Source organism: Apus apus, chromosome 8, assembly GCF_020740795.1.
Source record: "Apus apus isolate bApuApu2 chromosome 8, bApuApu2.pri.cur, whole genome shotgun sequence".
Taxonomy (NCBI): domain Eukaryota; kingdom Metazoa; phylum Chordata; class Aves; order Apodiformes; family Apodidae; genus Apus; species Apus apus.
In genome coordinates, this window is record NC_067289.1 from 4,836,440 (window position 1) to 4,853,326 (window position 16,887).

General features: G+C 40.9%; 2 protein-coding genes across 4 annotated transcripts; one reads left to right on the plus strand and one right to left on the minus strand.

Annotated features, from left to right (window-relative positions):
* Window positions 1-1,977: 1,977 nt before the first annotated feature.
* Window positions 1,978-16,309, plus strand: LOC127388032 (claudin-15-like). Of its 3 annotated transcripts, none has more exons than XM_051627042.1 (6): window positions 1,978-2,638; window positions 3,026-3,312; window positions 8,803-8,967; window positions 9,105-9,186; window positions 12,000-12,110; window positions 13,487-16,309. In XM_051627042.1, the coding sequence occupies exons 2-6, from the start codon at window positions 3,093-3,095 to the stop codon at window positions 13,584-13,586; spliced, it is 678 nt and encodes a 225-aa protein (XP_051483002.1). In that variant the 5' UTR covers window positions 1,978-2,638; window positions 3,026-3,092; the 3' UTR covers window positions 13,587-16,309. The 3 variants fall into 3 exon arrangements, with proteins under 3 accessions (XP_051483002.1, XP_051483003.1, XP_051483004.1); XM_051627043.1 differs by having other exon boundaries at window positions 1,978-2,618; XM_051627044.1 differs by lacking the exons at window positions 1,978-2,638; window positions 3,026-3,312 and adding an exon at window positions 3,332-5,066.
* On the minus strand, window positions 15,594-16,802 carry DUSP28 (dual specificity phosphatase 28). Its single transcript, XM_051627046.1, has 2 exons — window positions 16,391-16,802; window positions 15,594-15,739 (listed from the first exon to the last, which is right to left on the minus strand). Exons 1-2 carry the CDS (start codon window positions 16,736-16,738, stop codon window positions 15,605-15,607), a joined length of 483 nt encoding a protein of 160 aa, XP_051483006.1. The 5' UTR covers window positions 16,739-16,802; the 3' UTR covers window positions 15,594-15,604.
* Between the last annotated feature and the right edge of the window lie 85 nt (window positions 16,803-16,887).

Sequence of the window (16,887 nt, forward strand, 5' to 3'; positions counted from 1 at the left end):
CGCACGGGCCAGTCATGCCCGGGCCTCCAGGGCGCAGAGCCGCGCTACATGAACAGTGGTTTAACTTGGAGGGGCACGGGGAGGAGAAGGGGCAGCAGCCACGTGTGGCAGTGGGGAAGGCTCCGTGTGGGTGTGAGGAGCACGCTCCATGGGAGAGAGGTTGTGCTGGCGCTGGCCCTGGAGGCCACTCCTGGGGCTGGAGGAGGCTTGGGCTGCCTGACCCAACGTTCAAGCTGTGCTTTAGCTGGAAGTTGATGACAACACAGGCCCTTCCTACCCAAATTATGCTGTAGATTCTGTAGTTCATTGTGTGAAGGGAAGTTTAGCAGCAAGATGACAATAATCTGTATATTTTAATGGCAAGTGGCTATAGACCTGATCTAGACTATTATTGAGCTACAGCAACTTCAGGAGCACAGTTACAAAGTGAAATCATGTGGAAGTGAGGAGGAAATTCTTCAACATTGTTCCTCCTTTTTTTTTTTTTTAAATTTTATTTTTATTGCAAGCAGTGAAAGAGTTTGCCTCTCTCAGCACAAGCCCAGACTCACCTGAGGAAACCTCTGCAGGCTTGTAGTGGGAGACTGCTCTAAGTGTTTTGGTACTGTCTGCATTTTATCTCCAATTTGACTGGTGTCCATGGGTAAGCCTCAGCATTTGCTTGACCTAAGAAATGATTAGCAGCCTCAAAGCCATGTTTTGCTAGTGTTAAAATTCATACATATGTAAATGAAACCGGTGTTGTCATCAGTGCTCTGTTTGGAAAATGAAAAAGTAAAAGGGTTTTTAAACTTTCCTGTTTAGACACTTTTGTTACTCATTTTTTACTTCCAGAGACCTTATCAGGAGTGATTTGTTTGTTTAAGTGACTTAAATGTTTTCCTTTGTTAACCTTTCCTGTCCTGTGTTCAAACCATGTATTTTGGCTGTGCTATTTTTAATGTTAAGGTGATAATTTTGCTCTGCCAGGGCTTGTTTTTATCATGACAGCTCTTATCCTCAGTGTGCAGTTTGGAAGGGGTGATGCTGTGGGCTTTTTCTATTTATTTGGTTTTAGTTTATGGTCATTCTCCTTTGGACAGTTTCAATATTTTACCCACTGGAGACATGAATTTCAGGAGAAGCTCTAGGGCCTTCTGCTCTGGCTTTGAGTGGCCTTTTGCTATGTGACCCACCCCTGGGCTCTCACTGAGACACCAGACCCACTCCCCTGGCCCCTAAGGATTGAAATGCCACCCCTGCATGCTTTGCTTTCTAAGTAGTAAAGGTTTTCTTTGCAAGCTGGTCTTAAGAAGGTCTGGAAAACAAACACGTCTCACTAGGTCCACTGAGCTCGTGCTATCAAAGTTTATTCTTGCCACTTTACATCTCACTGTGCCTTGAACTGAAATCTCACCATCCAGATTCAGTCCACACGGACACCTTGCTGTTGAGGAAGACTCACCCACAGAGAGGAGCTCAGGGCTGCTGTAGCACCTCCAACAGCTGCATTAATATGGGACAGTTGTCTTAAGGGTGGGAGGACTCTTACAGTGGTATTTGTTGCTATAACATGGTTGAATTTGGACAAGGGTGGAGGAAGGTTGTTATTCTGTATTTGTGAAGTCTAGTTTCCAAGCTTTCCTTACTCTGAAACCTACAATACTTTGAATTATGTATTTTAATGAGAATTTTGTGTTTACAACTTTGACATATGTTCTAGCCATAGGGAGGGTGGAGAGCATATACTTGTTTTCTTTACTTGCAGGAACAAATTGTGATTGCATGGGTTATACTTATGTAACAGGCAGAAATGTTCAGTTGGATTATTGACCTGCCCATGTGGTGTAAAGTCTGCTTGAATTTGTTGCTTAGTTTAAATAATTTATTTCAGCTATTCTCTGTTGATAGTTTGTGTTCTGAAGAGGTTACACAATCACTTGAGAGACAAATGCTTGCACCTCAATGTGTGAGTAAACTTTTATAGTGCAATACACATATTTCTGTGAGTGGAATAAGCTTAATCCTTCTTGCTTTGTGCAAACAAATTCCGAGTGTTGCAGTTTTTAAAATGAATTATTACAGGAGGAGGCTTGAATTCTTTATTATTTTGTTTTTATGCAGCTAACTTGGAGTACTCCTTCACAGTGTGGGTTCCATCCTAAAACAAGTCCTGTCATTAATTGTTGGCCTGTTTTGTATGGTGAGGCAGCCTTTCCTGAAAACAGTGTCTTGGTAACAAGTGTAACAAAGTTTCAAGTAAAACAATCATTGTGAAAATCGTAGTAGTATTTTTCTGTTTGACTTTGGAGCCTGATGGTGCATGGGCAGGTGTAAGTAGCACTTAGAAAGCAAATTTTATGCCAGTGGTTGCCAGGTTAATCTGAGCATCTTTGGTACTAACTTGATGATTTTGTGTCAGTTTTCTTATTTGAGTCATCCATTTCAGTGAGGCTTTGCTGTAGCATAAAGTCATGCCTGAGCCTTTGCGCAACAGTTGGGCAGAGCTTTTGCCCTGGGTCCTTGATTTTTAGAATGGGGGAAAAGGTCCTAAAATGTACAAAACTTTCACTTGTTTGATCAGACTGATCCTCACAGAGTGCTGACACTACTGCCTAGCAGCAAGCTAGAAGAAACAGGTTAGAAACATACTGTAAATGCAAGTATCAATCTTTGTTTTAAATTTGTATTGCTAGGCATTGTAGTTGGGAGAGAAATAATTTGATTGTTTTAATTTTAAAATAATTTTGAATGAGCAAACAAGCAAAGAATGGATGAAACATGGCAGATTTAAATTAGAGAATTCTTCAGCTGGGTCCATCTTTTGCTCTGTTGTTTATTTTTATGGTAAACATGTACAGTAATAAAAGTGTTCCTTAGAAAATACTCAGGTGCCATAGAATATTTAAGTATTCCAATTATTTAATGACATTTAGATTCCAGTGCTACAATTCTCTGGTGTGATAAATTATTTTGCAGGTAGGCATCTTTTTGATGTTTCATAGAAGTCAGGCTTGTGTAAAGATAACTCCATATGTGTACACAGCGTTTCAACAGGTTTCTAGTATCAGAAATTTTGGGAGGCTTAATTGAAAGCAACTTCTGCCTGGAGGATGGCATCATCATCTCTTCAGACCTGTGCCCTGCTGCTAGCTTTAGCAGGCTTCACCATTTCACTTGTCACTACCATGTCTAACGGATGGAAAAGTTTGGACACAGCAACAGTGCTGGTTACTACAGACTGGATTTCTGAAGGTCTTTGGATGGACTGTGCAGTGACTGACTTTGGATCAATCCAGTGCAAGAGATTTCCCTACATGTTGAGTTCAGACCGTAAGTACATATGGCATATGTGTATCAAATCCAGGGATGTACTTTTATTTGTTCTTTTTGGATGGCATGTTGGCAGGGTTGGACACCATATGCTGTGGGTGTCACAGAGGGTCTGCTGTAGGCAGGGTTTGTCCTGTAGTACTTGCAGACAAGTTACATGAGTGCTGGTGCTTGTTTGTGCATTGGTGTGAGACAGGGCTTTGTAGGTATTCCAGAACTTGTTTGATACTTTGTGCTAAATCTGTGCATTTGTTCTGGAATTTCTCAGAGGTGACCAGCATAAAATACATCTATGTGACTGATGGTTTTGTGTCTTCTGAGGCAGACCATGCTAGCAGGGTGATTTCCTGGCAGGTACCAGCTACCAACATACAGGATCAGCTCAAAGTGACCAGGGAATTTTGAGAAAAAACCCAGGTAACTGTTATGAACAAGTTGTGACTTTCAATGGCTAATCCTTCTGATAAGTCTTTCTGTAAATGCTCTGGATCTCTTACCATGTTGTGACACAGCAGGATTATTTTATGAAGAAACTCTGACTCCATTTCCTGGAGATAAGAGCAGGTTATCACTGAAGAGATGGTTAAACCCCCATTGGATACACAAGCAGTTTAAGGTATTAATATTAGTAGGAAATGTCAATTCAGTCTAAGATTTTGTCTAGTCAAGAGAAGAAGCAAGTAAACCAACATACTTTGCCTACAGTAGATTTTTTTTTAAATACTGAGATATTCTGCCAAACAGGTGCAATGAGCTGATAGGTATTATTTCATATAGCTGTTTTCCTTCATAATTTTATTCCTTGGAAAGTAGATCTGTCACAGCAGCTCATTCATTCCCTTATATTTGTTTAATTTCCATGAAACACTTTATGACAATTATATTTCAGTGTAAGTGGGACTATTTTTAAGACCGAAAGCATTTAGCTATAGATCAATAGGCTGTAAAATATTAATAGAAACCACTTATCCAGAGACTTAAGCTTCCTGAAAGAAGCTGGCACTACAGTTGCCATGGGTTACATATGACCACAGTTCCAAAAAATGTGCTAAATTTTCTAGCAATAAAATAAAGTTCTTGTTCTCAAGCTTTTTTATGCCTAAGTCATCAAGAAAATAACACAATGAAGCTTTCTGATTTGAGATCTATAATAAATTGCAAACTATTTTGATCTTGTGTAAATACTAGTTGACTTCAGAGGACACAAAAATATTTGTAAATATTACTACTCTTAAAAGATGTTTTGTGGGAATAATAACTGGACTTCCTGGGCGGAGAGTCCAGAATAGGCTCATTTTGTCACTTGTCATTAGAGAAAGAATTAATATTGTAATTTTTTTTAATGTTCATATCTTTATCATGAACTGCTCCCACTTATTGTCATGCACTGTAAGCCTTATCTCTGGGGTTGAGCAAAGAGCAAAGGTAGCCTCATTTTGGAGTGAAACCCAGAGATAAAACAGCAAGGAGGCTTCTGAAAGGCTTCACTTGATTGTAATCTAATTATAGGAGTACTGACCTGTTACTACTCACAAGCATGACTGCTGCACTGGAAATTGTTGGTCTTCTTTTGTGCTTGGGTGGGTGGGCAGTTATTGGAGCCACTTTGCCAAATAGTTACTGGAAAGTCTCCACTGTGTATGGTAGTGTGATCACCTCGTCTACATTGTTTGAAAACCTGTGGAAGAGCTGTGCAGAAGACAGCACTGGAGTGTCCAACTGCAAAGAGTTTGACTCTATGCTGGCACTGCCTGGTATGTGACTTTGTGCACTCGTGTTTATATTGCTTAAAAAGGTGTTGGGGGGGAAAAGTAGTAAGGCTTTTGTTTTGGTAATCTGGTAGTACTGGAATATAACCAGCCAAGAACAACTTTGTGGGTTGAAGTAATAATCTTAAGCAGCAGAATGTGTCAAGCACGTTAGGAAAGGCTATAAAATAAGGCAAATGAAGTTGCTCGATCAAGCGTTTAATAGGCATTTTAAATATGATGTAATCTCTTTTCTAGCATCTTGTGAGAGGAATTAATAGGAGCCATTTGTTTAACACATGACAGTTCCATGTTTATTTGGAATTATTGTATTAGCCTTGTTTTGCAATACTTGCTAGCCAGTGTACTGTAGCTGGAGCTTTTTCATGTAATAGGCAAGAAATACTATTTGCAGCTAAGAAGCCATAGTGGTTTTTCTGTGTGGAGACTGAAAATAGTAGATAATGCAAGAAATACAAGTGTATGTTATATATAGGATATGTTATACAATGAGTATATGTTATACAACGAGTATACATTATTAATTAGCATTTTCCAAGACTTGTTAACTGATGTCTTGTTGGATATATGGTTCAAAATATCAGGACATTTAGGTCTGCTGGCTGCAGTACTCTGTATCAGTCTTCAGCAGAATTAAGGATTGTCCTCAAATGCTCAACTAAGGTGATATTCTAGGGATAGTAAGCATGTTTATAGACAGTAAAGCTAGTTTTTACTGATCTCAAATCAGTGTGTAGGTACTTATCTCAGAATAAAAATACCTTCCTACTTAGTTGAATCTACACTGGGAAGTGGCTCAACTAAATAGGAAAGAGGATACTCCCTAATCTGCAGAATATGTAATATAGGATTAGTGGGAATGAGGTATTAAATTCAATTTCTCTCTCAGTCTGAAATGAACTGGCAGTGACGAGCTCTGATGCTAGTGTAGCAGTGCTCTGGACCTGTGTCCAGTATTTAGGGAATAATCTGTTTCTTTTCATCTGTCAGCATTATCCAGCAATTTGTTTTAAAATGCAAGAGTGTATTAGGAAGAACATAACCCTGCATAAACTTTTTAGAGTCAGCAATAGCAGGGTCATGTCCATTGGACATTATCCTTTGCTTCTGAGAGCATCACAGGGCTCCCATATGTTGGGCCATGGCCTGTAGCTGGTCAGCACCTTGTAGCTGCTGAGAAAAACGCAGGGTTTAAAGAAATGGGGGGTGGAGTGGGTGTGAAAAAGAGCATCAAGAATGGATGTGAAAGGAAGGCCAGCAAAGGCTCCTAGAGGAACTGCAGATAGCAACACGGAGTTAGTAGGGAGGAAAAATGGGGCCAGACAGAAAGCAAATGAAGAGGCCAAGCTCTGAAGGTAATTTGTGATGATTAGTCAGTTACTCTGTTGAGAAGATGGCAGCATGTTTGAGGGATATTGGCAGGGGGAAGGGAAAAGCAGCTTGCAGAGTTGTAGAGAAAAGAAAGGTATTAGAAAGGAGAACTAAAAAAATCAACAGGTCAGAAGACACTGAATAGTAGAGAAAGTTGAGAGGACAGTTGGGCAAACCAGGAAAGAGGAGTAAAGTGCAGTGGTGGCAGCAAAGACTGATCAAATAGTGGGGCCTCCTAGAAGTGTCTGTAGCATTTGCAGGTATGAGCCAAGGCAGACTAAAAATTCTCATGGTCATTTTAAGCGCAATTGAAATCGATGAAACTTCACTCAAACTACTGCAGCAGCAGGTGCCAGGTACTGGGGGGGGAGGCGAAAAGGAAGAAAAAACAAAGGTGTCTTTGTTACCTCTCCTCAGAAGGACCATAAAGATTTTCCATGAAGGTTTCCTTATTGGCAGCTGGGCTATGTAGTGTACCTCTGGTTTTTGTTTCTGCATGGGAAATATCAGACTTGGTTCTTTTACACAGATCTAAAGCTTTTGAATTCAGCCCAAATCACAATGTTTGAACTGAGGATCTTTTTTTAAAGCAATACTGGAAGACTGACTATGTCTAGGTAGTACCGTCTACCTAGTCACAACTAGATTAAACATTTCGTATAAAGCCATTAGCTGCCAAATACTTTTATACTTTATTTTCTTTCTTAACGTTCCATAGTTGCTTCTTCCAATTATGAGCTTTTAAAATAATTTCTTACTATTGATTAGTAAAATTACCAGACTTTGTATGTTGTTCAGTAAGCTGGTTTTTAAGATGAAGACAAGAGAAAGTCAAGCTTTCTAGACTGTGAGGTGAGCACCTCAATTAAGGCTCTTGAGGTTATTGTATTGTGGTACAAAGAGGACATGGCATGAAATCTCTTCTGATAAATAATGCAGCCATTGGCTTGCAAGCAGTAAGCCTGAGGGTATGCTTCTGGATCCTAGAAAGATATGGAGAGTCCCATCTAATGCTGCTGGAGTCCCAAAGACCTGAAATGTAAGGTGTTGGCTCCCTACTATGGGAAACACCTGCTGCCAGGGGGCAAGATCCCTACTTAGACAGCAGCTTTGGGGTTGAGTTTAACTGTACCTTCTGCAGGCAAAAACCTTAAACTGGTAAAGGTACTTTAAAGGGTCTTTCTTCTTTTATTACTGCCTGCATTTTTTTTCCTCAGATAATTTTAAAATTGATGCTTAACAAAATAATAATTGAACAATGTATCCTTTCATGCTTCTCTGTATTTATCTGAAGACTGCTTACATCTTTGATAATCCTCAAGCTTGCAGGGCCGATACACTCAACCCACATAAAGCCATACAGCCTGCTGAGTCTGAGTGTGAATCTGTCACTGCATCTCCTGGTCACGTCTGATTTTTGTTGTCTGGAGAGTTGCAGGCTCACTCCTCTACAGAGCTGGAGCAGGTTACCATGCAGGCCATGGGGCTGATCTGGGAACATAAGCTTGAATTCCAGTGTCAGGAGTGTGACTGTCCAGACAGCCCAGTTCAGGCCCTTTTGATGCGTGGTTAGTAGCCAAGACCTGCCAGACTGGTGACGGCTGACCTTCCTTCTTAGGCTGGGTAGTAAGCTGGTCCTGGTTTTCATGCAACCAGTACCTAGGAGTGAAGACCAGAAGCTGAAGTGCTGAAGAACCATCAGCATACAAAATTCCCTAATGTGCCCACACCAACTGCAACCTCCTCCATGGGAGTATGTCTTAGGGAGGAGAGCTGCAGCTCATGGGGCCACTGGTCTCCTCTTCGTTACCCTGGCTCAGAGTTTGAAGTACACTGCTAATCCGGACTCTTTCTTTCCCATCACTCACTGGAAGTAGCAAAACTGGCACATTTTTTCCAAGTCCTCCATAGCACCACCTTGTCTAGGACCTGGAGTTCAGAGGTGTCCTGTGTGCTATGGGGTACAGGTGTACGGAAGTGAGTGAGACTTGTGAGCAGGAGACTTATTCCTGCTCCTGTACATGACCCTATATACCTCTACATTTTCACAGGACAAGGATGTAAGCTGTGAAGGGCTTGCTACAGTTTTTCAGGGTTTACTAGAGGCCTGGAAGGATTTACTGAACTTAAAAAGTCTAAGTGTAGTTCAGCACTGAAATCTGATTGACTTGAAGGCTAAACACTGTAGGGTTTGGATGCTTCTCTGAGCCAAATAACAAAGTTGAACAGGATTTGCTCATTACTGTTCCTGTTATCTTTGCCACTCCCTCTAGTAACTTTTTATTTTTCAGCACAATATTAATTTAATTTCTGTACAGATCCTTATTTGTTGTCTCTTCTTGTGTCATAGCTCATATTCAGGCATGTCGTGCCCTGATGATTTGTTCCATCCTTCTGGGATTCCTGGCTACAGTACTCACGCTGCTTGGTTTGAAATGCACCAACATTGGGCTGAGTGATGAGGAGGCAAAAATGAAGTTTACTGTCACGGGAGGATTTCTCTATATTTTAGGAGGTAATATCAACACTGAAATGAGATTGCTATCAATACTTTGTATTGCATTCACAGGCAGACTAAATGAACACTTGTTCTTTGCTTAAAGCTGTTACAGGAATCATTCACCTGTATGCCTTTTAACCTTTCTCTGGCAGGTCTCTGCTCCATGGTGGCTGTGTCCTGGTATGCTGCTATGGTAACTGCTCAGTTTTTTGATCAACTTTACGCTGGAACCAAGTAAGTGAATAGATCTGTCATACCTAACTCCATGATATGTTACAGACAGCTGCACTAACCTCAGCTGCTCCAGAGTTTCAAAACCTGGATAGATCCTGTTACCTAGTCCTACAGGAGGAAAGATTTGTCTTTAGGGAAACTATTCACCTGAGAGATGTTTTCTATTGGTGGAAAGGGAGGAGAGGTCTCCTCTGGAAGGTTTAGTGAATGCGTGCAGAACAGCATCCCCGCATCCAAGGGGTTTCTGTAATGTGAGACTCAACTAAGTGAGTGTCTCAGTGCTATGAAGAAGAAAAGGTGTTCTAATTTTTGTTTGCATTGAGAACAAAAGAGGTAGAAAGTTCTAGCTACAGCCAGAATACAATGCCTCACATTTACAAGGAAGTGAAAAAAAACGGTTCTGAAACCACCTTGAACTGCACACCAGTGACCTGCAGATAGCTGAGAAACGTCACTAAGTCTGCTGCTTCCCTTAAAGGACTAAAAAGAAAAAACATTTTTTACTATGTATTAGCTAAACATTTGTTTACCTTATGAATTCGTAAGTTTGTGGGGCTGTTAGCTCATACAGTTGCACACAAGCAAGTTTTGAGGTATAAGAGCCCTTATTCTAGTCTGATATAAAAGCAAGTCTTCAAAACCAAATTCCCGCTTATGGCACCTTATCTATGTCAACAGAGCCAGCAATGAGGAACAAGGGTGGAGGGGACCAGGCCTTTCCTTCCGAGAGTGGGAAAAGGGGAAACAGAATATATTGTCTCTGGAACATAAGATAGTTGGTTTAGGGAAGGGTGGACATTTACAATTTGCTGGTACTTCTACTGAGTGTGTAATTTTTAGATCAGTAAACTGTAAATCTTTAGTTGCTAGGTTCATATCTGAAGTGTTTTGTAATCTTCTTCCTGAGGATTAGTTCAGAGAAGTCAGAGGTGAAATACACTGTTATGAATCAAAGTACTTTAAGCAATTGCTTTCGATGTTTGTCAGTTTTCCTTGTGTTTTCAAACAAGCACTTAGAAAGAAATTGCACTTGTGAATACTTGTTGTTGTTTTATATCCCCTTGGGAGAATTATATGAAGGGTAATAAATATGTTAGAGGCCGAAACAACTGTTGATAAGGGATTTCAGTTAGTGGGAGAGTTAGTGAGCTCTTCAGTTATCTGGTGTAGCTTTGGGGCTTCAATATCAATGAGTGTTAATCAGTTACCGGAGTATTTGCATTCAGCAGCTAAAGAAATATATTTTTTTTAATGTCTAAACTTCGTGTTTTAAGACTATCGATTGAGTTCTTAGTGAACTTTGTTCACTAGTAAGACCAGATATGCTCTTGAGGAAGCTCCTGTGCTCCTTGGACTCTGTGAGACTGATTTAAATTCAACTGCAGACCACTATTCATCTGCATTCTTAATAAACTAGCAAATCTGTTCTTTCAAATTCCTTTTTTTTTTTTTTTTGCCTGACTTCAGCAAATTAGTAAAAATAACCATTCTTAAATATATTTCTCATATAGCTGTGAAAGCAACCTAAGTTCTCCTGCAGACCCCCCCTTCCTGTATACTTTGGTATTTTATCTACAGCATTCCAGTCTACAGGTGACTAGTGAGCAGAGCAGCTGGCATGCACTGGGCAATACTCCCTGTTTGTTCCTTAGTAAACAGCAATTTCCAGCCCTGCTTTTTTAAGACAATAATTGTATCTTTGTTCTGTGTTTGGAAAGTGCCAAAACCAGCTCTGCCTATGGCTCCACTGTGTGATGGGAACATGGAGAGCACCAAACCTGTGTAAACCTCTGAAACCTTCCTGTTAGCAATTGCTTCTGAAGTCAGAAACTTCTACACTTTTAAATACTGATTTTGTATTTAGAAGTAGAAAAACCCCACACCCGTCAGATTTCAGTGTATCTTCCATACAGTCCATGATACTTTATTTTGCTCTTAATTGGTGTATCAAACTAGAGGTACAGCCCTATTGTGTACAATGTCTCTAAAAACTTGCTTTCCCCTTTGTGAAGCTGCTGCTGGACTTGCCCAGGTTTAGTTGTGTTTAGTCTTCAGGTCAAATTAATTGTCAGTTAATTACTGGGTCTGGACTAGAGGGTTACCTGAAGGTTGTAGTTTTGTACAGTAAAATGGAGAACTATTCCTTTTCAGCCTAGGACTACTCCTGAATGTATTTCAACCACAGAACTAAAGAGAGTGCTGAATATTCTGTAAGAAAGTCTGAAAACTAGCCCTATACCAACAGCTACTTGTAGATGATCTAGCATCATGTCCATAGAAAACTGATTTGTATGGTTAGTCTTTTCCCCTGACACAGACAGTAAGGTCCAGGTAATTCAGTTTCTCAAAATTACTTCAGTGGCATACTCAATACAAGGGTAAAATAAGTTTTGTGCACTGCATAGAAGGTATATCATTAAGTATCAGCAATTTATTAAATTATGCAAATATTTATTGCTACTTATCTTTATATTGCTTAGTACTTACATGCTCTTTCTGGCTCTGGCAGAGCATGTAAGAGTTTACTGAACAGCCACAAAACCAGATCTGTTCTGATGTTACCTGTTGAAGTACCTTGCAGTTAGCTGAGCTATACTGAGCTAGAATTCCAGAGAATCCCAGAATATCAGATTGGAAGGGACCTCAAGGATCATCTGGTCAAACCTTTTATGGCAAAACCACCATCTAGACAAGTTAGCTCAGCACACAACAAGTATGTTTGTTTGCATGATTATGCACGTTATGGCTCAGTCTAAACTAATGGCTTTGTGATCCTGTTATATGCTGTTTCCTTAAAATGTTCCACATTTCAGGTATGAACTAGGAGGAGCTCTGTACTTAGGCTGGGCTGGATCTGTTCTTTATCTGCTTGGTGGGATCTTACTGACCTGTTCATGCAAAGGGAAGAAAAGACAGGATTACAGGTAATCTTGGATTTGTCAGTTGAAATAGTAGTTGTCAATTATGTCGTTTTCTATATGTATGCTGCTCTCTCTCTCCCTCACCCATGGTATAAATCTGTATCCATGTGAAGTACAAACAGGAATTTTACCATTAATTCATTGCTATAGCAGGGCACAGACCTGTGATGGCAGGGATGCTGCACCCAATGCTTGTACCTCCCAGACAGTGTACTTGATAATGGGCTGTTAATGGTCACCTATAACCAGTATTTGGCAATTCTCTGTAGTGCTGATGGTTCTGAGATCTGCATGAGGAAACTGCAGTGAAAAAGTGAACTATATGTTGCCAAAAGAAAGATATTATTTATCACAGAATATAGTGTATTATAATCAGTTTTTTTCTGCAATACTCACTACTATTAAAATACTCAAGCACCATTTAATTTGTGGAAGGTGTATTGGCACTTCCTTCCCAAAGCACATCCAATTGATCATTAGACAGATTCTTCTTTTCTTGTTCCTCATGGAAGTATCTTCTTGTGCATCAAATCTGAAAAGTTAACATTTCTTGCCTCTGTATTTAACCTTGCCTGGGTTTTTTCAGTCTTAAATGATTAACACATACAGAAGGTCCCTTTCTGATTGAAAGGGATGAAATCATTAGAAGTACAGAGCTCCATGTCTACCCAGAATAACCCAAATAGCTTGGAGGGTGTAGTGGCTAAGCTGGAGGGGATGGTAACATGGAAGGAAGCAGCATGATCATTGCTGCTCTATTTAATCTTAGGAAAGCTACGTCAAAACACATAATAAGTGAGAGTATTCTTTTGATTCTCCATTGCCTAATCTGAAGCCATATAAGTTTTATGTTAATATTTCATCAGCCACATTGGACTTTAGATCTTGCTCACCATACTTCGATACAAAGTACTGAATATCCTGAAATAACTTGAAAATCAGGTAAAATTGAGGTATGACGTAGAAGTTAAACCTGACAAATGACAGCTGAGGGGGTTGGCTGAATATAGGTCTCTTTTCCCTTCTCCTAATCTTGATTCTTGTATCACAAACTGCAGCTTGCACAAATGTTAAGGTCTAGGTTCCTTCCATTTTAGGGACTTGACTAAAGAGCCTAAAGAGGAGGAGCACACACAGGTTAGGGATCTAGAGTGGGTTTCTGTGGCGAGATGGCTGTGCTGCCTGCCAGGGAGCCCATCTCTTCTCTTAACTACAAGACTGATGAGACCAATAGGCCTCTAAATTCTGCACCTTTGGGAAGGATGTGCTATGGGGGGGTTGGATACAGACCTAAATGATTAATTTCCCAAGGACCTGAAGCTGTGGATGAGTGTGTAATGGCAATTCTTTTATCTCTTTTTTTTCTTCTTAATTTACAGTTTCAACAAATACGCATATTCAGCAGCCCAGGGAGCTCATCAGCCACACAATTACACCAAAAACTCTGAGACAATGATAAGCAACAAGGAGTATGTCTAAATTGACCTTTTACATCACTTACATTAGCAGGTTATGAACTCAAATGAAGATGTGAACTACTTCCACAGTTGCAGTTCCAGGTTGTGATCTTGCATCTTAATTTGGAGCAGTACCAGGAGGGGATACTTCTCAATGTGACTAGGAATGGTTTTCCAGGAACGGTTTTCAAATGTAAATAAGTTTCTAAAGAAAATGCTGTGATGTCAAATCCTGCAGCATGGTTTTCTGTATGCTGAGAAGCCTGGTAAAATTTAACCAAAGTGCACAGTGTGTCCTGACAACCCAGAGCAACTGTATCTATTGCAGCTGACTCAAAAACGCAGAACTGATATGCTGTAGCTGACTGCAAGTTAATGCGCCTCCTCGTTAGAAATGTATTGTGTATTCATTAATATTTAGCTTCCTACTTCTTTTGTTTAGCAGCTTTAGCTTTTGACAGGAAATACTTTGTTCCACAGACTGATGGAAATGGATTTTTTTGCTGAGTGGTATTAACAAGTCTATATACTGTGGCCTTGAAGTCTCATGTTAGGCCGAAACTCGTATTATATATGATAGTTGAGATTTAGAAAAGGTACCCAAAAATTCCTGCCAACCACTCACATCCAAATCTGCAGAAGTGCAACAGATTTCTTCTTGGTTGTAATGCAGATACCATACAGCATGAACCAAAACCAGCTGGGAGTGGAGAAAGCATCTGGTGTGATAAGACCTTGTGATAACTAAGAAGATGATAGACCTAATTCTTTATTTTTATATCTTATGTTTTCAGCTTTTTAAATAATCCTATTTTAACTCTGAGCAATCTTTAACTTTGGGAACTTTTACTGCATCTGAATTATCTAATTAATGTAACTCCCCAATGGCTTTATTCTTTGTCATTGTTCCATCATTAGAATTTCTGCCTGAAACTGCTCCACTGCTGGGAACACGTTTGCCTCGTGTAAGCACTTAGATGATGATGAGCTAACTTTAATATTGATGCTTTGAGCAACGTGGAAGGGAATTTCACACTGCAGGTTCACAGTCCAATTTCATAACTTGCCCCTTTTAAATTACAAATGTATTAACACAGTGTTTTATCTCTACTTTAAACATCTTAAGATGAACTTAACTGTAGTGCCATCTAGAAGTCTGGTGCAGCTTCCTTGATATCCCAATATGTAATTACCCAGCACAACCTGCAGGCAGTCTTAGCAGAAAAGCTTTAGCCATGTTGCTTGCATACAGGCACAGATGACTTGTGAACTGACACATCAAGGCATGAATAGGGCACTGGCAGATCTTGCTAAGCTTAGTGAGGAGGGCTCAAAGGAACGAAGATTACTTCTAGACTGCCAGTATAATTTTTTCCCCTCCAATATCGACTGCTTTCTTAAAAAATCCTACCTTTTGTCTTTTGGAGAATAATTTCAAAAGCCAAGAAGGCACATGGTGGGAGCTGAACTCCCAGCCTCTGCATATTATAGCACTTGGATTTTTAAGTAATTCTACTATGGTATCTTGGTCTAGCTGGATGTGAGGAAAATGCAGAGCTCAGGCAGCAACTGAGCAGTTCCAGGCTCTGTTTCTCACCAAAGGTTGTATCAGCTCATGAACATGATTTATGATCCAGGAGGGGAGAGACAAATTCAGACCTTCCTTGGTCTGGCATCAGATCTTCTAGTGACGTCACTGGAAAGTTTAGTTAAAAACCGAGAGTAAAATCCCTGTGTAGCAATTCAACAGTTGTTCAATACATTGTTACAGTCTTTGGGTGTAATTCCGGAGGAAATAAATGCTGAGAACACGGTGCCTTTCACTGGTTTGTTTACAGTCCTGCCACCCTCTTTGTGTTTCTGCTCTTTCTCCTTGCTTACCTGCCCCTTTCCCAGGCACCTTCAGTGGTCACACTCTGAATGAATTGGGTAAATCATCACCTCAGTTTGAAGAGTAAAGCATTCTATGTATGAGTGATATATGAAATGATTATTATTTTTTTACCCTGTAGCAAGCCTCTGGACTCTCTTTAAACACCTTCACACATTGCTATTTTTAAGTTCTTTGCTCAGCAGGTCAGACTGCTTTAGTATCTGCAAATCTTCTTCATATCTCTGCAGCTGAGACCAGAATCCTGCATTGGGTTCTGCTACTGGCCGGGCAGTCTTCACAATCTAGAAAGAAGGAACACTGTAGAAGCAAGGGAAGGTATCGTGCAAACAGCTTTCTTCTTCTTACATTTTGAGTAGATTTCTTTGGATTTCATTTTGCAATGGAATAACAAACAGGTATTTTGGTGAGCTGACCTCACTGTGCTTGCTAAAGCCTCCTGGCATGCAGACCATGTTACAGAATTGATTCATGGGCAAGACAAGGCATAAATAGCAGCTGTTTGCTTTATGTCCCTAGCTTCACTTATCACGACTAAACAAACAACATGGAAAATGTTGACAAAACAGGCAACTTTGCATATTTGCTACCAGTGCTTAAGGCTCATTTGCATTTGTAATTATTTTTATCTTAGAAACATCACATTGAAAGCTTATTTGTCCAAGTGGTCACTGCTACCGTGGCCCAAATCCAGGTGAAGTAAAATTGCAGTGTCCTTCTTGCAGAGAAGATTGTGTCATTGCTGTCTATGCTTATTCATAACAAATCTTATTGTAACATACTCTACATGCCTGAAATATTATTTTTTTTATAAATATGTAACTGTTAATAAACAGACGAGACCACCAAAGTAATTCTGTGAGAAATCAGCCTCACTCATGGCGTTTCTCCCCCAAAAGATGTCTTAACTGTACTTCAGGGTGCAAGTACCGTACCTCAAAGGCCTCCTGGAGGGGGAGCTGTCGGTGCCTCATGAGGTAGGCGGTGCAAATGGCAGCCGAGCGGCTGCGGCCGTTCTTGCAGTAAACCAGGCACCTCCCCCCGCTCCTCAGGGCCGCCTCGATGGCCCGGCCGCTCTGCTCGAAGTACCGGTGCAGGTCTTCAGCCGGGTCGTCCAGCACCGGGATGCGAATGCCCCGCACCTGCTGCAGCGCGGGGAACGGCTGCTGCCTGGTGACATTCACGCAGAAGGTGACTCCCTCTCGCGTCAGCAGGTCCTTGTCACAGGCAGCTCTGGCGTTGCTGATGAGCAGCGAGGGGGTGACCTTGCAGAGCTGGGGCATCGGCAGCCAAGGCGCAGCGGCCGCCCTGCCCTGCTCCGCTCCGCAGCAGAAGCTCCTGGGCCGGCTCCTCCTCCGCACGCCCGGGGCTGCGGCGCAGGCAGCGGGAGGCGCTGGGGAACGGGCTGCCCGCCCACCTGTGCAGGCTGTGC